The sequence below is a fragment of the Mustelus asterias genome, chromosome 26, assembly GCF_964213995.1.
Source record: "Mustelus asterias chromosome 26, sMusAst1.hap1.1, whole genome shotgun sequence".
Classification (NCBI taxonomy): domain Eukaryota; kingdom Metazoa; phylum Chordata; class Chondrichthyes; order Carcharhiniformes; family Triakidae; genus Mustelus; species Mustelus asterias.
In genome coordinates, this window is record NC_135826.1 from 14,599,334 (window position 1) to 14,623,340 (window position 24,007).

The 24,007-nt window shown below is 41.4% G+C and overlaps 1 protein-coding gene across 5 annotated transcripts in view; it reads right to left on the reverse strand.

Annotated features, from left to right (window-relative positions):
• Positions 1–24,007, reverse strand: part of kdm4b (lysine (K)-specific demethylase 4B) — a 428,138-nt gene that overhangs the window by 239,785 nt on the left and 164,346 nt on the right. For all 5 annotated transcript variants that reach the window (XM_078198157.1, XM_078198155.1, XM_078198158.1 and 2 more), the window contains exon 8: positions 16,988–17,091. In XM_078198157.1, the coding sequence (XP_078054283.1) occupies positions 16,988–17,091 (104 nt within the window). The remainder of the gene's footprint in view (positions 1–16,987; positions 17,092–24,007) is intronic.

Consider the following 24,007-nt stretch of genomic DNA (forward strand, 5'->3'; position numbering starts at 1 on the left):
AAGAAAGTATATCAAGATAGTCCCTCAGTGGATTATAATTACGATCTTTGCATGAAAGAAATGAACGTTTTGCACCTGGTATTTTAAGATTCTGAAGCTTCTATTGGCATCAATAATTGCAGCAACTGAAGAGGAGAAGTTCTGCTTAATTAAATCAGTCCCTTTGAGAATCCGGCCATCAATTTAAGGCTTTATGAGCCTTTGCAAATGTGTACCTGTCTCACCTTCAGCATTATCCGATTTTTTTGAAAAGTTTGAGTAAGGACAGAGCTTTATTTTCTACGCTGAAGACATCAGACTCATTGTCTGTTATTACTCGGAGTTAGTCTGCAAAAACTGCAATCAAAGAAAATAGCGTTCCCATTCTAGAAACTCCAATGCTGGCCACCATACCACAAAATAAACATTCAAACGCAGGAGAAGGCATAGAGGAGAATCAGAAGACTGATCCTTAGCGGCAGCTTTTCAATCTTGAGGGGTGATCAGGAGGCTATCGCAATAAGATATACAAGCAGTAGGCCACAAACAAAAAGGAAATCCAGAAAACTGCTTCAGGTGACACTGTTACAGTGGAACAAGAGTGCACTGATGCAAACTAACAGACAGAAATGCAAGGATGACATTAGGAACAACTTCTTTACACAGTGATCAACACAGAATTAGCCCTTTTGGAAGTCAAGGCATAAGTCTTGAAATCCTTTAATAAAGACTTGGGGGTGTTGTGTGATCTGCTGGATGGTTTAGTTTAAAATGGACTTAACAGATTCCTCAAAAATATCAACATTTATTCCAACTTCTTGGAAAAACCGACAGCACCTGAGGCCATTGAAGTAAATTTAATTGATGTATTTTACATAATTTTGCTGTTTTCTGTCAGTAACCACCATTTCACAAACACCATTCCAGCCCAAGTTTACAAATGTAACATCAAGCTTGGATCTTGCTGCCTGCTCAAAGGTTGATGTATTCAACCCTGATATCCTCCAATATGGCATAATATGGACAGCTATGTGACCTAGCACCAATGAGGACGAGGCTCCGATCCGCCACATGTTGTTGGTCTGTAACATCTATGGATTTCATTTGAACCACTTTTTAAATGGTTCAATTTGAATTACGTTAGCGAGAAAGTGGGCAGTCAAGATAGTTGGGATACTTTACATGAGGGAAGCTGTTTGTGAGAAACTACGCTGTGTGGAATTGTATGAGCTAAGCAGGTGCATGCTGGGAAAATTGGTCAACTCTCTGGTATAATATAAAGAACGGCTCACCAAAGCCATTTCAAAATGCCAGACCCCTGTAAGAGTTAATAAGGCTGTATGAGTAAATAAAACAAGATAAGGTCAGGGAGGAAGGAGTCACTGACCTTCTTCTGTTCCATCAAAGGACAAGATAAGGGTATGAATAATGAGACAAAGAGTCCTAGGAGGTCAGCAAGTTAAAACCTGATTATTGATATTGCTCACGATTCTATTACTAATCGAATTCCTGAATATGCTCTGGTCACGAAAACTGATAATGATTATGTATAAATACTGAACTGTTTCTCTGTGTAATTGCGGACTTGTGGAAGAATCAGCAGTTGTACCAACTGCTCTCTGACCCCAGGTTTCAGCCATATACTGCATGCAGTTATTCGTAGATAAATGTTTGTTATATTGACGAAACAAATTTTGTAGAGTCTATCTTTCACAGTCAAGAAGCAGGAAAGTTTCCACTTCAACAACTGGAGGGTTTTATGATTTTAAGTTTCCTTAAGAATCTGGATTCAGTAGCTCTATGTTTGAACAAATGGCTAAAAAGTATGCGTAGCTTAGATTTTTTATGTTGGTCAGGCCCATGCAAAAACTCAAAAAGGGTGCAAAAACCCTGGGAGAACCGAGAGAGACAGGGAGAGGTTTAAAAAGTAAGACTAGAGGACAGGGAAGGTTAAAGATCAAGTTCCCAATAAGGGAAGACGACAGAGAAAATAGCAGGTCTGCCTCAAAATCTTTTTGTAGCATAGAGGTGTGCCATATCAGATAAAAGGTTGGGAACCACTGGGTTAGAGTATGTGGTGTGAATGTTTATGATAAGTGTGCTATTGACAAGAGGATGTGACATTGTTGTAACACCAGTCGGGAGGAGTCAGGTGATAACTCAGTGGCATGGCCAGGAGGAGTTGGATAATCATGTGGGAGATGGGTGGGGGCATATTCAGGAGGGGAGTGGTCAGTGGGGCAGTCAGCTGTTCATCCTGTTTTGGGGGGTGGGGGGTCAGGAACATGAGGGTCAGTATTATAGGTAACCAGGAGTTAGAAGTAGTGTTAGTTCTTCTAACGTCTCCTGGGTAAATATTACTGCAAGACAGAGACTAACACTTCATTCTGCATTCTCTCCTTTCCCTCCCTATGTATGGTATGCTTTGCCTGTATAGAGCGCAAGAAACAATACTTTTCACTGTATACTAATACATATGACAATAATAAGTAAATCAGAAGCAACTGAAGTTAACGAGTTAAACAGTACTTTGGCTTGGTTCCTATTGTAAGGCAAGCTTGGAAATTACGGGACTTTTTCTTAATCTGTAGCTGGAAGCAAAAAATCTGATTGAAGCAGATTTATTATAAATCTCAAATGGGAATATGGAATACCAATGGTTGTGTGCAATAGAACATCTGATTTGTTGTGTGCAATGTTCCAACGCCAACCTAAATGATTTTAATATAGAAGAATTTTCATGAACTTTCAGACTGTACCACATTCAATTTTAATGCAGCTTTGAAACGTCTAGAACTACAATTTTTAATTTTTTAAAATTTGATTTTTAACACCAGGATTCTCTGGCCTCCCTGTGATGTTTTTCTCGATGGCGAGAAGCGGCACCATGACTGGTAGTGGAATCTTCTGGTCCCGCCACTATCAATGGGATTTCCCATTGAATCCACCCCACACCACCAGGAAACATGCGGCAGGAGTGCGTCACCGGCGAGACCAGAAGATCCATCAGTGAAGAGTCAGAAGATTGTGCCTGAAGAATAGAACAGCTGTTTACTGCTGCTCTTCTGAGTTTGAACTTAAAACTGTACCCAACACTTACAATATGCACTTGAAATTTCGTACCTGAAGTGAGAAAGCATTGAACCTCTGTGATTCCCACCTTGGTGTGCACAAAACATATAAAAATAATAAAATAGGTACTATTGTAAAAGTGAAGAATAAACCTTTGTACTGAAGTACTGAAAAGCATTGTGAGAATGAATGACGTTAGCAATTAGGGAAGATTCAACCCTCAAAAATATTAAGCCTTATAGGTCACAAGGTCCAGAGTTTGCTTAAAATTAGTTGTTCTTTAGTTACAGCAGCAATTGAGATGCTAATATTTGCCCCAAAAGACAAAATCGCTCATCACAATTAGAACATAAACAGTACAGCACAGAACAGGCCCTTCGGCCCACGATGTTGTGCCGAGCTTTATCTGAAACCAAGATCAAGCTATCCCACTCCCTATCATCCTGGTGTGCTCCATGTGCCTATCCAATAACCACTTAAATGTTCCTAAAGTGTCTGACTCCACTATCACTGCAGGCAGTCCATTCCACACCCAACCACTCTCTGCGTAAAGAACCTACCTCTGATATCCTTCCTATATCTCCCACCGTGAACCCTATAGTTATGCCCCCTTGTAATAGCGCCATCCACCCGAGGAAATAGTCTTTGAACGTTCACTCTATCTATCCCCTTCATCATTTTATAAACCTCTATTAAGTCTCCCCTCAGCCTCCTCCGCTCCAGAGAGAACAGCCCTAGCTCCCTCAACCTTTCCTCATAAGACCTACCCTCCAAACCAGGCAGCATCCTGGTAAATCTCCTCTGCACTCTTTCCAGCGCTTCCACATCCTTCTTATAGTGAGGTGACCAGAACTGCACACAATATTCCAAATGTGGTCTCACCAAGGTCCTGTACAGTTGCAGCATAACCCCACGGCTCTTAAACTCCAACCCCCTGTTAATAAAAGCTAACACACTATAGGCCTTCTTCACAGCTCTATCCACTTGAGTGGCAACCTTTAGAGATCTGTGGATATGGACCCCAAGATCTCTCTGTTCCTCCACAGTCTTCAGAACCCTACCTTTGACCCTGTAATCCACATTTAAATTTGTCCTACCAAAATGAATCACCTCACATTCATCAGGGTTAAACTCCATTTGCCATTTTTCAGCCCAGCTTTGCATCCTATCTATGTCTCTTTGCAGCCTACAACAGCCCTCCACCTCATCCACTACTCCACCAATCTTGGTGTCATCAGCAAATTTACTGATCCACCCTTCAGCCCCCTCCTCTAAGTCATTAATAAAAATCACAAAGAGCAGAGGACCAAGCACTGATCCCTGTGGCACTCCGCTAGCAACCTGCCTCCAATCCGAAAATTTTCCATCCACCACCACCCTCTGTCTTCGATCAAACAGCCAGTTACCTATCCAATCGGCCAACTTTCCCCCTATCCCACACCTCCTCACTTTCATCATAAGCCGATCATGGGGGACCTTATCAAACGCTTTACTAAAATCCATGTATATGACATCAACTGCCCTACCTTCATCAACACACTTAGTTACCTCCTCAAAAAATTCTATCAAATTTGTGAGGCACGATTTGCCCTTCACGAATCCGTGCTGACTATCCCGGATTAATCCGCATCTTTCTAAATGGTCGTTAATCCCATCCCTAAGGACCTTTTCCATCAACTTACCAACCACCGAAGTAAGACTAACCGGTCTATAATTACCAGGGTCATTTCTATTCCCTTTCTTAAACAGAGGAACAACATTTGCCATTCTCCAGTCTTCTGGCACCATCCCCGTGAACAGCGAGGACCCAAAGATCAAAGCCAAAGGCTCTGCAATCTCATCCTTTGCCTCCCAAAGAATCCTAGGATATATTTCATCAGGCCCAGGGGACTTATCGACCTTCAGTTTATTCAAAACTGCCAGGACCTCCTCCCTCCGAACATCTATTTCCTCCAGCCTATTAGCCTGTAACACCTTCTCTTCCTCAAAAACATGGCCCCTCTCCTTGGTGAACACTGAAGAAATGTATTCATTCATCACCTCTCCTATCTCTACTGACTCCATACACAAGTTCCCACTACTGTCCTTGACCGGCCCTAACCTCACCCTGATCATTCTTTTATTCCCCACATAAGAGTAAAAAGCCTTGGGGTTTTCCTTGATCCGACCCGCCAAGGACTTCTCATGTCCCCTCCTAGCTCTCCTAAGCCCCTTTTTCAGCTCATTCAGCATGTTCTGCTATTAGAGTAACAACATCAGTGCAAGGCGGCACTGTACAGGCATCTCTAAAAAACCGCATCATCACACAATCCCAACAACCTGTCAGAAAGCAAGATTTATAGATGCCAGAAAACTTTTGGTACACTCCCTCTCATGTCAATGTTAATGTACGACACAGAAAGACTACTGGAGGGAGAAAAGAAAAAAAACAAATGGCTTGCAAAGAGATTGTTGGTCATTATCCAAAAGCAATTTGTTAATTGGGCAATTCAACCATATATCACAGCATTACCATCGTCCACAGCCTTTTATGCTAAACTTAGTATCGCTTCCATAATTAAGTTAAATTGTTAATTTTTGAAATATATAGCGCACATCAATAACCTCTTTGCGATGAGCATCTTGGACAATAAACAAGCTTAAAGTGCTGTGACCTTGGCAGTTAATCACTACATTACTGCTTATTGTCTCATATTCTCCTGGCAAGAGGAATTTGCCCCCATCTCCAATTCTTTTCTGAAATGGATTCCAAGGGTGTCCTGTGTTGTTTGATCAATACTGATTTTTCACTGTGCAGCAGTATCATAATTATCAAGCAGCCAATACCAGCCTCAGCAAAACAAAAATGACATTAACAAATTACATATTTTAAAAAGGTAATTATCTCTGATTGCTGGAATTACAAATTACCCTTTTCTTACATGAATTATACCAGGGGTTACACCTTCGCCTACTGTATCAAACCCACAACAAACTACTTCGTCAACACTAAATTTTATACAGGAGAGCTTTCCAATTCATAAATATTACTTCATGTGCTTTTTCCGTCTGAATGGGCACATCGTCCAAATCTTAATGACTTGTCCAGAAAGTGCCATTGTTTTAAAGTAAAGCAAAATGTTACACATTGAAGACAATTATTGTCTGAGAGTCCCCCTGGGAGATCCAAACCTCTGCTGCTGCATAGCTGACTCCATTTGGACAAACCGTATGCCATTCTTTCAGGTTAAACAGCCTTGTCTGTTACTTGCCACTGAATTCCCCAACCACTTCTTTTTAATCGTCAATGTCAGAAGAAATTAATTATAGCAGAATCAATTTAATTATATACATCTTATTGGGAATTACTCAAATGTAGCAGGTCATGGTTTGAGTGGGAAAGGAGGAGGTGGACTTCCTGTGCCCTCTGATGCTTGTTCATCAACTTGTGTTTGACTTTATCAACAGGAGGATTCACCAACAGGAGGATTCACCAACAAGACAACACACCAAAATCCACTGTAATCTGTCAGCAAGATGCTTGAAAGTCCTTTACATTGTCAGCAGTACTTTAACTAACAACGAGGACCAGAATATTTATGGCAGTCTTTTAAATCAAGATATGATAAAGTGCCATTATGGAATACATTAAAAACACATTTACTCGGATTTTAAAAAATGACTGTATACACTTGTGCAAGGCCTAAAATGGAGCGTGTGGACCATTTTACACACAGATCATCTCCTCCCTCATTTACATATCTAGAGAAGCAATTTTATCCAAGGTGGAGGACAGAGCTGCAGTATCATACCAATGAAATTCTACCAGGTGTTGCTCTGGTTTTCTCCGGCACTTTGATGCTTAAATGGCAACTTTCTCTGTTCCCCCTTGTGTACCAGTTTGGTTCAGCCAGTAGCCCATGTGCCAGAGCTGCCAGATTGAAATGCCACTCCAAGCCTTGACCACATAAAACCAGGCTTACACTCAAGAGCACTGCATCCCAAGAGATGGCACAGTAAATGAGATGTTGATTCAAAGCCCTGTCTGCCTGTGGCTCAAGAGAGATTTGAAGATTCCGTGACAATATATGAAAGAAGCAGGAAGCTTTCCCAGGGTTGTGTCTTTAGCATTGCCAACAATAAAATCAACTGGTTGTGCACTGAAGCACCTCATTTGATAAACAAAGGAATATTTCTACACACAGGATGAAACTCTATTTCAAAGTAACTCTTTGTATGTGAGGTGTTTTGAAAACTCAGACATAAGGTAGCAAGTCTCTTTTTTTCCTAGGTGGATTTAAAATGACAGAGATCAGAATTTGCTGATGAGCTTGTTAATAACCTCACATTGGGAGTTGGATTCAAGTCTAAACTTCAAGTCTAAAACAGGCAAGAAAAAGAATGCAACATTTGGAAGCAGCTCTAATAGGGGAGGAACTGTGGGACTTCCACTCAAGCACAAAGGAGGTGAAGAATGTCAAGAGATAGAAAAGGACTTAAAGCCAAACTGATGTTTAGACAGGAGATATTTTACCAAGGCTCCCTATTGATAGTCTGACAACTTGTGAAAAGGACTGTAGAGCAAAGACAGAGGAAGCTACCATAATGGAACCAAGTTTCAAAGATCTTAGTTATCAGCATGGGCTCAGGAAATGTTTATTTTTCTTTGGAGACACTCGCTAGGACTTCAGCAAAATCTTTTGGCACTTCTGAACAATACTGATGGAAAGCATAGTTTATCATAGTGAGTTATCATACTAATCATAGTTCCAGTTCTTTAGAAGAGATATTGATCCATAGAAATGCATGTTTCAATGAACATGGAGGGTGCCATATCACTATTCCAGTGTCTGGGCGAACTTTCCTCCCCCAACTACTGATGGACTACTTATTGGATTCATTCCTACTTGTCACAGTATATATATATTAAAAAAAACACCCTGAAACTTCCTGTTCAACCACAAAATTGAAGTATCTTTATCACATGGACTGCAGTGGTTCAAGAAGAGTGATACGCAATAAACATCGACTTTGCTGGCAACATCATTATCTCAAAAGATATTTGTTTTTAAGAAATATTAGTGGGTGATTCAATCTGCAGAAAATATACACGACAGTCTGGTATGCCAGCAGCACTAATGTGTGTTTGTAATTTGTTTCTCTGGCCATTTCATATTCAAAAATCTGTTGAGTACTGCACCATGAATATTATTCTATCCAGCAACACACCAATAGCTAATTGAATGTCCATAAATATCCTGTGCCTACAGTTCGAGCTTCAAAAGATGCTAGAGATTTCACTGGTCAGAAAACCTTTTGTTCTTGCCTTGCTGCGGATCCTGTTAAAGTCTCAATGTTGTTGTCAATTTGGAGTTGGACGTAGGATGGTTTTAATGTCTTTCACTCTGGGATACTTTAAAAAGACACTTGGGGAACAATACCTTGGGCTGTATTGTGCAAGGCAGCAGTTAAGAATGTTGCAAGGTTATTCAGAAGGTGATGGATAGCCATGTATTCAACTGTATTGCAAGGTCAATTTTAGATTATTATAGTTTGGCGCAGGAAAAGCATCCTTATTGTTTTTAACATGCAGAATAGCAAAGATTTTCATTACTGGACATATATCAGTCATAGAATCAGAGTTTTATGGAAAGAGGCTCTTGGGTCCATCATGTCTGCGCCGGCCATCAAGAAACTATGTATTCTAATCCATTTTCCAGCATTTGGCCCAAAGCCTTGTATGCTTTGGCATTTCAAGTGCTTATCTAAATATTTCTTAGGTGTCCTGGGGGTTCCCACCTCTACCACCCTTTCAGGCAGTGAGTTTCAGATTCCCACCACCCTCTGAATGAAAAGGCTTTTCCTCATATTTCCTATAAACCTCCTGCCCCTCAACTTAAATCTATGCCCCCTGGTTATTGACACCTTAGCTAAGGGAAAAAGTTCCTTCCCATCTACCCTAGCTATGCCCCTCATAATTTTATGTACCTCAATCAGGTCCCCTCTCAGTCTTCTCTGTTCTAAGGAAAACCACCCCAGGGGCCTATCCTGTCTCTTGATATCTGAAAAGCTCCAACCCACGCAACAACCTGGTGAATCTCCTCTGCCTCTTCTCTAATACAATCACTTCTTTAGTGGGGCAACCAGAACTGCATACTGTACACCAGCTGTGGCTTAACCAGCTTTTTACAGCTCCATCATAACCTCCCTGCTCTTATCTCCAATGCCTTGGTTAATAATGACAAATATCCCTTATGCCTTCTTAACCACCTTATCTACCTGTTAAAGTTTATATATTAGTGTCACAAGCATGCTTACATTAACACTGCAATAAAATTACTGTGAAAATCCCCTAGTCACCACACTCCAGTAGCGCCTGTTTGAGTACATGGAGGGAGAATTTAGCATGGCCAATGCACCTAACCAGCACGTCTTTTGGACTGCAGGAGGAAACTGGAGCACCCGGAGGAAACTCACACAGGCAAGGGGATAACGTGCAGACTCCACACGGACAGTGACCCAAGACAGGAATCGAACCCAGGTCCCTGACGCTCTGAAGCGTCAGTGCTAACCACTGGGCCACCATGCCGCTCTATATTGCTGTCTTCAGAGTTCAATGGACATGCACACTAAGGTTCCTCTGTACTTCCTATGGTCTGACCATTCATTGTCTATTCCCTTGCCTTGTTAGTCCTCCCAAAAGGCATTACCCCTCACTTTTCAGGGTTAAATTCCATAAAAGGCACTATATAAATGCATAGTCTGTCCTTTCACTTATAACTCGGCTCTAGTCCTCAGGGCGCCAGCTCAGCTCCACTCTACTACTCAGCTACAACTCTTGACCACAAAGTATAGTGGTCATATTGTGGAGTACTATTTTCAGACCAAACCAGGTGGCTGGCTACCGTACGGAGTGTACCAGCAACAATTCTACAAATGTGCCGTGCATTTCCATTATTGTTGATCCCTCAAAAAGTGTCCGAAGCTATTCCATACAGGTGGGATCAATTCTAAGATTTTTTTTTTCCCCTACTCCTTGACTAAGGAGTCCACGAAGGGAAACTTACATGCAGCAAATGCTGGCAAATTAGCACTCCTAACGAGTTCAGATATAGTATTTTATTAGAGGCAAAGCATAGCTCTTAGTGTGTCTCAATCTCAGCCTGAAAAGACAACACCAATGTGATATTTCTCCACCTCCTAAAGCAGCTATCTCAAGATCCTCTCAGGGTAGCATTATGAAATTTCATGCTGAATTGCGAGCAGTTACGCTTTGAGACTGCACATACTTACTTCAGAATCACCATCATTCATTGGTGGCTTTCATTCCTTAGTCTGAGCTGGTACAAGACTGTGTTCTTAATCACACATTTCCCCCCCCACCCCCTGCCCTTTTCATTATATTAATTGCATAACTGTTAAGTTGCCCTGTGGTTATCATGCTTTGAGAGACCAGATTGAAAACTATTCTAACACCAATGGCATGATTAAGGGTTATATGCAACATTTTAGATAGAGTGCTCAACTCCTCCCCCACTCGAGACTGTTCGAGATTAATCCACCAAAATTTAAAATTTTATTAAACTCGATTATCCTCCAAGAATATCTCCTCAGTTCCAGATGGCTCTTAAGTGAAGCTCCACTGCATTTGTGCAAAGTGCTATCAGACAATATGGATTTGCGATTGTGCTGTGCAGAATTGAAAAACCTTGCAAACTGACCAAATTCCTTAATGATTTATCATTTCAACTTCTGAAGCTTCCAGATCAATTGTCACTCCAAAGTCAACTTCAAGATTCAAAGCTCAGAGAGATGTGACTTCCTCGGCCTCTTTCTCCTCGACCTACAATTTAAGCATAATCTTCATGCATACTTTTTTCTCTTCGGGAAATCGTGGGGAAGAGGTGGAAGGATTCCCGAGCTGATTGTCAGCCCACTGAATAGTGTTATGAACACTCCTACTGTGGCCTGATATTGGACTTGAACCCGGAGCTTCTGGCACAGAGGTAGGGATGTTACCCCTGTGCCATAAGACTTCCTAATATGTCATGCATTCATATTTTGGCTTCAGTTTCCTTTGTCATCTCTTCTCTGTAGATTCTCTTAATCTTCACCATTAGAGCTTCATTCATCTTCACTATCCCTCATTTAACAACAACTTGCATTTTACTGCATTAAAGGTACGATATAAATGTCCCAGAGCTTCAAGGGAGCTCTATCAAACAAAATATGAGGTACCAGCGCGATGAAGCTACAATATAAGACTGCATGTTAGCATTCATCTGTGGCTAACTAAAGAAGTTGATAGTAGGACAGATGATCAAAAGCTTGATCAAAGAGGCAAGTTTTAAAGAACGAGATGGAGGCAGACACATTTTGAATGGAAATTCCCAAGCTTAGGGCCTCAAGAACTAGTAGTGCAATTAAAATAGAGGATGCACAAGAGGCCAAAACTGGGGGAGGACAGGGATCTCCAAGTTGTAGGACAGGTGGTGTTTAAAGGAATTTGTAAGAGGGCGAGTATTTTAATATTGAGGCATAGGCTGCCAGAAGCCAGTGTAGGTCAGTGAGCACAAAGGTGATGGATGAATGGGACTTCACAGAAACAGAATGAATCATAGAATCTTATGGCATAAAACAAGGCCATTCCACCTATCACACTTGCGCTGACTCTGAAAGAGCAGCTGCACTTAGTTCTACATTCCTGCATTTTCTCTGCAACTGGGAGACCATCAAGTACCTGCACAACTCCTTTACAAAACTTTTGGAATCAGGTAGAGCGTTTCAGATCACTACAAGCATGGAAAGAATGTTCATTTCCCCTCCAGACTTTCTGCCAGTGGTTTTAAGTCTATAATCTCTGACTAATTTCCAGAAAGAACAGTCTTCTCTATTGCCTCTATCAAACTTACCTAGAGACCTCTAACAGGTCACTTTCCCTTTTCCAAGAACAGTTCTAACTTTTTCTTGGTAACATCCTGGTAAATCTTGTCTTAACCCTTTCAAAGGCTTTTACGTGTTGGCTGAAATTAGTCCTCAGAACAATACTCCATCTGAGACCTAATCAGTTACTTTGTAAAGTTCTAGCATGATCTTTTTGCCTTTATAGTCTATTCCTCCATTTATGAACCCAAGCCTGTGACAGGTGGTGAGAGAACCAACATGAGGACCAATCTGGTCATCTTCGCCAATCCATCTGTTTTAAAGTTAAAGTTAATTTATTAGTGTCACAAGTCAGCTTACATTAACACTGCAATGAAGTTACTGTGAAAATCCCCTAGTCGCCACACTCCGGTGCCTGTTTAAGCACACAGAGAGAACTTAGCATGGCCAACGCACCTAACCAGCACATAGGGCGGCACGGTAGCACAGTGGTTAGCACTGCTGCTTCACAGCTCCAGGGTCCCAGGTTCGATTCCCGGCTCGGGTCACTGTCTGTGTGGAGTTTGCACATTCTCCTCGTGTCTGCGTGGGTTTCCTCCGGGTGCTCCGGTTTCCTCCCACAGTCCAAAGATGTGTGGGTTAGGTTGATTGGCCAGGTTAAAAATTGTCCCTGAGATGTGTAGTTAGAGGGATTAGCAGGTAAATATGTGGGGGTAGGGCCTGGGTGGGATTGTGGTCGGTGCAGACTCGATGGGCCGAATGGCCTCCTTCTGCACTGTAGGGTTTCTATGTTTCTATCCTATCGACTATGAGAGGAAACCCACACAGTAACAGGGAGAACATGCAAACTCCACACAGACAGTGACCCAAGCCGGGAATTGAACTGGGTCCCTGGCACGATGAGGCAGCAGTGCTAACCAATGTGCCGCCCCCAGAGTCTGTCACAGATGCATTCAGTCTATGAAAGTATGGTAGGAGTCACCACCACACAGTCCTTGTGGAAATCAAGTCCCATCTTCACGCTGTCAACACCCTTTGTTGTGTTATTTAGCCGTTCCACCTACTAAAATGAGGTGGATCCAGAACCAATCTAGTAGCTCAAAACCAGGCAGCCATGAAGTTTTGTGGGTCGTCAGCAGCTGAAGAATTGTGTTCCACCACAATCTGCAACCTTGTACTCCCATATATCCCTCACTCTATCAACACCATCATACCAGAGGACCAGCCCAGGTTCTAGGAGTGCAGAATAGCATGTCAGGGGCTGAATCAGACATCCCTAAAAGTGAGGTACCAGCGTAATGAAACTGCAATTCAAGACTGCATGCAAGCACTCCTCTGAGGCTAACTAAAGAAGTTGATAGTACCAAATTGAAAGAAAGAGCATATAACCTGCAAAGATGAGCAGCAGGTCAAAAGATTGGAAAGAGCACAAAGAACAGCGAAGTATGACCAAAATATTAAATAAGGAGGGAGAAATTAGAGAATGAGAGAAAGATGGCTAGAAACATAAAAACAGATCGAAAGAATTTAAGTAAAAGAGCAAGTGAGAATGAAGAATTAATAATGAAAAATAAGGAAATGGCAGGTGAATTAAAAAGACATTTTGCACGTCTTCACGTAGCGAATACAAATAATACAGCAATAATTGTGGAAGGGAGGGAGAAACTTAAAACAATTACAATCACCAGGAAAAGGATATTAGAACAAAGAACAAAACAGCATAAGAATAGGCTTCTCGGCCCTCCAAGTCTGCGCCAATCACGTTTACCTATCGAGACCAATTGCTTATATCCCTTGTTCATATGTCTATCAAGATAAGTCTTGATAAATGTGGCTAATGGAACTGCCTCAATCACCTCACTTGGCAGTGCATTCCAGGCCCCCACCACCCTGTGTAAAAAACTTCCCCCGCACATCTCCACTGAACCTTTCCCCTCTCATCTTGAACTTGTGCCCCCTTGTAATTGTCATTTCTGCCCTGGGAAAAAGCTTCCAACTTTTCACCCTATCAATACCTCTCATCATTTTATTAACTTCTAGCAGGTCGCCCCTCAGCCTTCGTTTTTCCAGGGAGAACAATCTCTCCTCATAGCTAATAACTCCATACTAGGCAACATCCTGGTAAACCTTTTCTGTACTCTCTCCAAAGCCTCCACATTCTTGAGAAAATGATTAGAACTGAAAGCTGACAAGTCCCCAGATCTTGATGGATATCATCCTAGGTCTTAAAAGGAATGGCTGCTGAGATAGTAGATGTATTGATTTTAATTGTCCAAAACTCCACAGATTCTGGAAAGGTCCCATTAGATTGGAAAATGGGACATGTGACTCCTTTATTAAAAAGAGAACGGAGACAGAATGTGGAGTTGATGCCACAATTAGATCATGATGTGGAGATGCCGGCGTTGGACTGGGGTAAACACAGTAAGAGTGTTAACAACACCAGGTTAAAGTCCAACAGGTTTATTTGGTAGCAAATGCCATTAGCTTTTGGAGCGCTGCTCCTTTGTCAGATGGAGTGGAAATCTACTCTCAAATCTAATGGAAATCTGCTGTTTGAGAACAGGTTTCCACTCCATCTGACGAAGGAGCAGTGCTCTGAAAGCTAATGGCATTTGCTACCAAATAAACTTGTTGGACTTTAACCTGGTGTTGTTAAAACTCTTACTACAATTAGATCAGCCAGGTCGACGGCAACATGCAGGAGTTCTTTAGGGCTGTGTCTTAGGCAATGGTCCCTCTAAGCTGCACAGTATCTCTAAAGTTCTCACACTAAAGACAGCCCATTTAAGTTAACAAAAATTTGCAGCCAAGCAAAAAAATTGCATTTGAAACAAATAGTCTGTGCACTCCAAAAGAACTTGAGAGCACGTTGGTCTACTCAACCAGCATCATAACTGCCTCCACCTTAAACATTCACCCCCTCCACCACTGATCTGCAGGTACACTAAAGCAACTCGCCAATGCCTCTTTGAAAGCACCTTGCAAACCCATGAGCTCTGTCACCTGGAAAGAGAAATTAAACAAGTGCATGGGGATACCACCACCTACAGGTCACAGACTATCTTGATAAAGAAATATCACCATTCCTTCACTGTTATTGGGTCCAGGTTTGAAATGCCGTACCTAATGGCACTGTGGGTGTACCTTCATCATTTGGACTGCAGCAGCTCAAGAAAGTAGCTTACCACCATCTTCTGAAGAGCAATTTGGTATGGACAATAAATGTGCAAGTTGCCACTGCTCGTCACATCCCATGAACAAATAAAAATAACGAGTAACACATTTTCTTTTAAACTACCTTATCAACTTGCCCTGCCATCTTTAAGGATGTGTATATATGGATTCTAAGATCACCCTGCTTATTTACATGTTGGAAAAAAATTGTACCATTTATAGTATACTGTGCTAGTCATCCCATTCTAACTAATGAAAATGTATAATATATTAAGAGTCAAACAAGAAAGAACACATTCCCTTATAACTATTCCATCAATCATGTTTCAGAACAAATCCCAATACTGGGATTTTTATATATTTTTTAAACTTTACCCTTATTGCTGTTTCTTATTTTTAAACTGGATTTTTCAGCTGACAATTAAGGTGACTGGCCCTCTGTGAATCACCAGAACAAAGAATACACATCTCAGTTCCAGAAATGTCACCTCATTATGTCGGAGGAGTTTCTAACAAGATCAGGAACTGCACACACCAACTTCAAACAAAGCTGCATGAAGGTCATTTGCATTTCATAAGCCATATTTGTTAACAGAGTCAGAGAGTCTACAGAGACAATGACTTCCCAAACATCGGGCCTTCTTTCAACCCATAATGGCTGAGACATTACCAGCCCAGGATAAAGATCCAGCTTCCAGAAACAGTAGGAAGTCTCACAACACCAGGTTAAAGTCCAACAAGTTTATTTGGTGTTACAAGCTTTCGGAGCGCTGCTCCTTCAGCAGGTGAACACTCACCCGATGAAGGTGCAGCGCTCCAAAAGCTCGTGATACCAAATAAACCTGTTGGACTTTAACCTGGTGTTGTGAGACTTCCTATTGTGCCTACCCCAGTCCAATGCCGACACTTCCACACCATGGCTTCCAACAGGATAGACATCTTTTGTTCAAGTCATTGTAATCAATCATGACCCATCTGAGCTTGCTCAACAGGTTAATATTACTCCCTAAATTGCAAACCCCAATCTGTTATTTAACATCTGACTCACAGGTGGCATGGTGGCACAGTGGTTAGCACTGCTGCCTCGCAATGACGGGGACCTAGGTTCGATTCCGGCCTCGGATCACTGTCAGTGTGGAGTTTGCACATTCTTCTCATGTCTACGTGGGTTTCCTCCCACAGTCCAAAGATAAGCAGGTTAGATTGACTGGCTATGCTAAATTGCCCCTTAGTGTCAGGGGGACTAGCAGGGTAACGGGGAAAGCGCCTGAGTGGGATTGTTGTCAGTACAGGCTCACTGGGCCAAATGGCCTCCTCCTTCACAATAGGGTTTCTATTCTACGACAAGCCACACAGATTCAAGCTCTGGCCAGGTTGAACACTGGCCCCATCTAACCTGATTCTCTTGGGAAGGTGGTGGTGTACTTGTAATGTCACCGAACTAGTAATCCAGAAGCCCAGTCTAACGCTCTGGAGGCATAGTTTCTTATCCTGCCATGGCAGCTGGTGGAATTTAAATTGAATTAATAAATCTAAAACTAAAAGCTAGTCTCAGTAATGGTGATCATTGTCAATTGTCATAAAAATCCGTCTGGTTCAAATCCGTCTGGTAAAAATCTTCCTTTAGGGAAGAAAATCTGCCGTCCTTACCCGGTCTGGCCTACAATGTGGTTGACACTTAAAAGCCTTCTGAAGTGACCTAACAAGTCAATCCATTGAAGGGCAATTAGGGATGGGCAACAATTGTTGGACTTGCGGTGACACCCACATGCCCACGAAAAAAATAAAGAAAACACATTGTTCTCTGCTTATATAAATAAAAACATATGATGTCATACACATTAGTATCTGTTAACTGCAATGCTTTTAAATTCAGCCATCACCACAAATGACCTACCCTGTCAAATGGAATGCTATACTTCTTCAGTATTGAAGGTGATATAAGAGTCATCTTGTGTCGAAGAAACGCATCACATCCTTGAGAGCTGCCTGGAAAGAAGCCTGCAAGAAAAAAAGAGTAAAATAGAAGAATGGATCAGATTTTTCCCCACTTGTATTACAATATCTAACTGCATTGTTCTAACATGATCAATTTTTTTTCTCTGAAAGCTAATTAGTCAGAATGCAAATTCACCACAAATGTAATAAATAACAATGCAAATCGTCTCTTCCTTTCTCACAAATTTTCTCTCCTCTTCCTCCTAAAGTTGTTGACTCCCTGCTGGAGTGTGCTTACTTGATGTGGAGATGCCGGCGTTGGACTGGGGTAAGCACAGTAAGAAGTCTCACAACACCAGGTTAAAGTCCAACAGGTTTATTTGGTAGCAAATACCATAAGCTTTCGGAGCACAGCTCCTTCCTGACGAAGGAGCTGTGCTCCGAAAGCTTATGGTATTTGCTACCAAATAAACCTGTTGGACTTTAACCTGGTGTTGTGAGACTTCTTACTGTGTGTTTACTTGCCAGATACGGAACACCTTCGACAACCTTCAAGTGCGAGAATTGACAGAACTTCAGCTGGGTATTTTTCACATTAGCTAACGTTTCTTTCTAACCCATCATTTTTTACAACATCACTCTGTCAACTTCAACCAACTCCAGGTAGAAAACACAAAGGTTGATCCTTGGCCTATTTGTACTGTCTCACCTGCAAAAGCAAAACATGCACATGCTTCCAAATGTTGGAAATACTTAGCAGGATAAGTAGCACCTTTGGAGAAAGGCAATTAATGCTTCACATCCCTGTCCTTTTAGAAAAACCTTTCACAAAAACTTTTGAAAGCAGGCAAGACAGGAGTAAAATGGAGAAATTTGAAAAGGTATTTCCAGAAGACTGGGACATGGCGAAGAGTATAGACTGCAAAGAACAGACCACTTTTCAGGTGCCATAGAGACATGGGCAAATTCAGGAAAGGAAGGACAAAGTCATGGAGAAGTGGAGCAGCTGTAGTAATTAGAGATGATGTGGAGATGCCGGCGTTGGACTGGGGTAAACACAGTAAGAGTTTTAACAACACCAGGTTAAAGTCCAACAGGTTTATTTGGTAGCAAATACCATTAGCTTTCGGAGCGCTGCTCCTTCGTCAGATGGAGTGCTACCAAATAAACTTGTTGGACTTTAACCTGGTGTTGTTAAAACTCTTACTGCTATTAGAGGTACCAGCCCGTAACTTCCTCGGAGTGGCAACCAGCAGCAGATTACCTGCACTTAAAATGCAAAGTGCCTGTCTTACCCAATCTTCCTGACTCAGACTGAAGAAGCAAACTGCATGTCCCTGGCTCCAGCAGTGAAGTACAAAAGGAGCAGAGAGGAGGACACACCCTCTTTTTACAGCACTAGCTGCCATAAAGTGGGCAAGTGGAAAGGAAGAAGGTAAGTTTCTAATGTAAGCAAATGAGATTAGGGGCTCAATCTGGGTGCTTAAAATAGTTATTCTGGAGTTGGAGTGCTTTTGCTCCTTCTGACTCTTTTAGAGTAATCAAATGAGTGTTAAATTGTCAGAACCATCCAAAGTGAACGATTTAAATCACTTTGTAGGATGGTTCCCAGCCCAGCAGAATTGTCTTAGCCCTTCTGGACAATTGCCGGGTAAACCTTTACATCGGGACTTCCAAAAGGGATTCCCTAGTACATCATTGGGATATTCTCCAAATTCGACATTGGGGAAGCAAGAGGTTACGGCTCAACTTAATGGCAACAGGAAAAAGGGATGCGGCTCATCAGCAATACAAGGTGAGAAACTTGATGGATAAGGTTAATAAAGGATCGATGAACCAATAGGTACAGTCTACAGACCATCTGAGAGTAGAAGTAGGTGGAGGAAGGAATATTCTGACATTAGGAAATAGAGTAAAAAAACCTAAATTAATCATGGGGGATTTCAGCTTTCGTAATAGCAATTGGGCAGAAAATGCTGGTAGATTGGTATGAAAATTGAGTTTCTACAATATGTACAGAACTCCTATCTAATCCCATGTTAAAAAAGTAAGGGAAGTTTACCTATTGCCTGTTACTATCCTGTCAGGGTACATTAACATTTAAAGAAGCAATCGGAACACCCAGTAATTAATCTACTGAGGTGCATCATATGATTTAAGATTTCTGAACAAACCAGCATGATTCACATGAAAAATCATTGGGCGGAGCCTATTCCCCCTCTGGAGAGGCTGGCAGCATAGCGCTGAGTGGGCCATTCTGCATCTGCCCATCTGTCAGTGCCGAGATCTGCGCATGTGCAGTAGCCCCATTCCCCACGGCCCGATCGCTGGCCCCCCCGGAAGTGTCCAGGCCAGATTCCCTCCATCCTTCTCTTACACCCCCCCCTTCAAGACACGCTAAAATGTCATCTCGCTGTCTGACTCCACATTCAAGTGTATTGATCAACACGACCTTTGTGTACTTTGCATGGTCAATACGGCCTAAATTCAGCACAGAAAGTTAGGGCTGCTATTTTTAGCCCAAGAATCCATTTTTAACAACATGATTAGACATAGTTGTTGTTCACATGCTCTGTGGCAGGCAACACACTATTCAGATCTCTAAGTTAGGGCAACTTCCACTGTACAAGCTCAGAAATTAAATGGGCCATGGCAAGTCTAATGAACGACAGCTGCTGTTCATTCACAGAGTTGCACTAAATTATGGATGGTTTTCTTTCTAGCATTATTCAAATATCAATGGAATTTCTTTTATGGAACAGAGAAATAACACTCTAGATTTCTAAAATTAGGACTGCAGGGCCAGAGAGATTGGTAAATTGTAATTAAGACTTGCTGTGCTGTTTAAAAAGACTCTGTTACACCTCGTTTAAGGAGGCCTAGCGGTTTTGATGGTTTTTATAATGAGTGCAGTACATTTAAAAAGTTGGAAGTTCCTCTCAGATCACTAATGTTATGTTGATTGTATCTGCAAAGACTGCAACAGATGGCACCCTCTGGAGAAGCAGACTATGAATAACGGTGACTTCTGGATTTCTGCTTTTAACTGCGCATGTGTGGATGTGTGAAGTTACTGTCAGTTTTTATAATGACAGCTAATGCTGTCATTTACTGTCATTATAACAACAAATTTCATGGCAAAGGGTTGAAGATAAATTGCAAATTGTTTTCTTCTTTGACAATTTTGTTGCATCATCTTTTTTTTGTGATTTAAAAAAAATACTTTGCTGCTGCTCCAATAAACGTTATAAATTTGGAGCCAAGTTAACTCCAGATTTTTGCCACTATGGCATTAAACTCCAGACGCATTCCGATCAGAGTGATACAAATAATGTGCCACAGACAGAATGTGCTTTGCACTCTGAGTACTCATCAATATGTTCTGTATGGAAAGAGGTATGCCTTTTCTTACCCTTGGAGTGTGTATTTCAATAGCAAGCTTTCTAGTGTTTAAAATAAAGGCATTTCTCACACATTTATCCTTTATTAACATAGTGTTACACACTTGGTTGCATGCGCGCACACACACACACATTGGGTACAGATAAAGATAGCGCACTTTTACAGATTAAAGTTAATTCAGTGTCCGAGTTAGGATTTTGGGCATCTCACATGGCAGGTCAATAATGGATTTGATGATTTAACGTTGAATAGAGGGTCTTGTAATGTGAAGGATACATCAGGGGGTGAGGTTTCTTGTAGTCTTGGAGGTTGGTTCTCAGGTGAACTTGGAACTGGAACAGGTTAAGCATTTTAGCTCCAAGTCATCAGACAGCCAGTTCCAGAGTCTTGTCCCTACACTGGCTGATATTGATGTTCCTTAAAAGACAAGGACAACACTGCCTTTTATGCAGTTGCTGTTTCTTTGATTTTTTCTGTAGTCTGCCCTGGTCTCTCTAGATTCTATGATTCATTATTTTTCATACCACTGATATTAAACTGACCGCTCTATAATTACCTGGATGTGTTCTGTCTGTGTTCTTAAATGTTGGAATTATATCAGCTAGCCACCACTTCTGGCATTACACCTGTTTCTAACAAGTTATTAGATAGTTTAGTAATGCCTCTTATCTCTTCCCTAGACATCTTGAGGAGCAGCCCACATCAAGCAACTTTCAGGCCTTTGCATTTAACTCACCTGAAGTTGCTGTCAAATTTAAACATTCTAGCACAATATAATGAAGTTTCAAAAAAAACCTCTATTCTGCTGATTGGCCAAACTTTGTAAAATTTAATAAATTTTAAATAAATGAAATGCATAAAAAATGTTTGATAACATCTGAACCTTTTTTGTCAAGTGGTATAAGAAAGCATTCAAAATAGAGCCCTCTTTAAAACAAAATGCAGCAGATCGTATCCAATATATCTGGGGTGGCACAGTGCCAGGGACCCAGGTCCAATTCTGGCCATGGACGACTGTCTGGGTGGAGTTTGCACGTTCTCCCAGTGTCTGCGTGGGTTTTTCTCCGGGTGCTTCAGTTTCCTCCCACAGTCCAAAGATGTGCGGGTTCGGTGGATTGGCCGTTCTAAATTGCCTCTTAGTGCCTCAAGATGTGCAGATTAGGTGGATTAGCCATGGTAAATGCGTGGGGTTACGGGGAAAGGGCAGAGAGGGCCTGGGTAAGATGCTCTTTTGGAGAGTTGGTGCAGACCCGATGTACTGAATGGCCTCTTTCTGCACTGTAGGGATTCTAAGGAATCTTTGGCACAGTGCATCAGTATAAATTAAAATGACAGAGTAGTATTTGGGGCATATTTACAATCAAATCGAATAGACAACAGGAACAAAATACCAAGGAAAAGGGGCAAGTATAAGATTTGAAACTTGGGTGCACTATTTTTGTTACAAAATTGACATTTGAATAAATTTTGTGAGGAGAGGAGATGCTCAACAGGATCAGTACAAGTGTCGATATTTTTTAAATTAGGTTAATTGAACGGCTTCTAGTCATTAACATAATGAAGTTAATAGCTTATAATTTAATAGGTATAAGTTAATAATAAGTTTAATATATTGTAGTCATCAACATAATGAAGTTATCCCGACATACATGTCTAAAACACATGAGATTAAATTTTCCAAAACTGCCCAAACTAAAAATAACATTTTCCTCAACCTGACAAGAATTAAGGATTAAAGTTAATGGAAAAACAGATGCTCAGAATTATGGTTTGTGTTCATCCTGTATGAAGTCAGTCAGTTTTCTAACTAAAATTGATGTTAAAAAGTTCAACAAAAGTTCATATTTTAGATACCATGGATGTTTTGTTTCATATTTTATATATTCCTTTGTGCTTCAACCCAATTTTCCAGAGGGGAAACTGGAGTCACATCATTTTTATTGTTTTCAAAGCAAAACCACACTGAAAATACTGGCACATAATTAAAGATGGTTTGCCATATTTCTTTAAATTCTGTTTATATAAACTCAGAAGTTACACAATGGGTTCAGAAGTTCTAAAAGTAGGACTGTACTTACTCGAGAGGTACCCTCATTCAAAATTTTGAAATGAGTGAAAGGTTATTTCCACTGGTCAGGGAATTGGTGGTTCATTAATAATATAAAGATAAGACATTGCAATGGAATGGGCTTGTATGGGCAATGGAAGAGTAGAGGAGAAAAGAGCTTATACTTAAAAAGCTTATTGGTGATATTTCTGGGTCAAACCCAGCATGTGGTGTTGGAATGTGGAGAGGGGGGCAGGGAGTAATAGGTGGTGGTGATGACATAGAAAATGAGAGTCAGAAAAACAAATGAGAAACAAATCTTGCACATCAATTTCATTGAAATGGTCCATGATGTTTCCAATGTCATTCGTGCCACTGGCTTCGAGAAGGCCAAGGACACTGTGTGGAAACCAGTGGATCATGGAGCAACGGAAAATAAGGGGCTGTAGCATTTTCATAGAATCCCTACAGTGCAGGAGGCGGCTATTTGGCCCATTGGGCCTGCACCGACAAAAATCCCACCCAGGCCCTATCCCGCAACCCATGTAATTACCTTACTAATCCCCCTGACACGAAGGGGCAATTTAGCATGGCCAACCCACCTAACCTGCACGTTTTTGGAGTGTGGGAGGAAACCAGAGCACCCGGCGAAAATCCACAGACACCGGGAGAATGTGCAAACTCCACACAGATAGTCACCCAAGGCCGGAATTGAACCTGGGTCCCTGGCGCTGTGAGGCAGCAGTGCCAGTGTGCCACCGTACTGCCCTAGTTTGATCTTGTGCAGGGTTGGGAAATGAAAGATTGAAGAAATCATATTTTGAAGTAAAAGTAATGTAGATTATGAGAGGGGGTTGGGAAGAAGGGATGGGGCAAAGTTGAGCAATGTTTGTGACAGGAGGAAATGGCATCTTGGTAAGTGAGGGGAAGAAATCAGAGTTGAGCAGTACATCAATCTTTCAAGCAAACTAAAGAGTAAATGCTGGTGCAGACAGGAGCAAAAATTCAACTTTGGCGTGGCTAATACACAGACTGCCAGAAATTGTAGCATCAACCTTTGGAATGATGCAGAAACCAGAGAAGAAGCTGGATGCAATCAGCTGCTATAAGAAAGCCACCCTCATACTTCTTGATCTTAGTCAAGGATAATATGACGATGGTGAAAGGGGAATGAAGGGTCACAAAAGGTGACCAAACAAACAGAGCAGGATCTGCCACTGGAGACAGGGTAATGTCTGGACTCCAACAGGTATGAGTAGAACTAGTAGATAGCATTGTCACTGAAGTGGTAGGTAGGTGCAAGACATGAAAGAGGGTAAAATGTTCAATATGCTGAAGACAACTGAAGAGTTGAGGAAGATGAGGACAAAGAGAAAATTAAGATCATGCAGTATGTAGTTGGTAACATTACTAACTTTCAAGCCAGAAACTGGATTGTAGAGTCTCTAACAAAATGTGATGGAGGCGTAAAATATTTGAGGTAACCGTACACATGTTGGAACTAAAACAATAATTAGAAAATATGGAGAT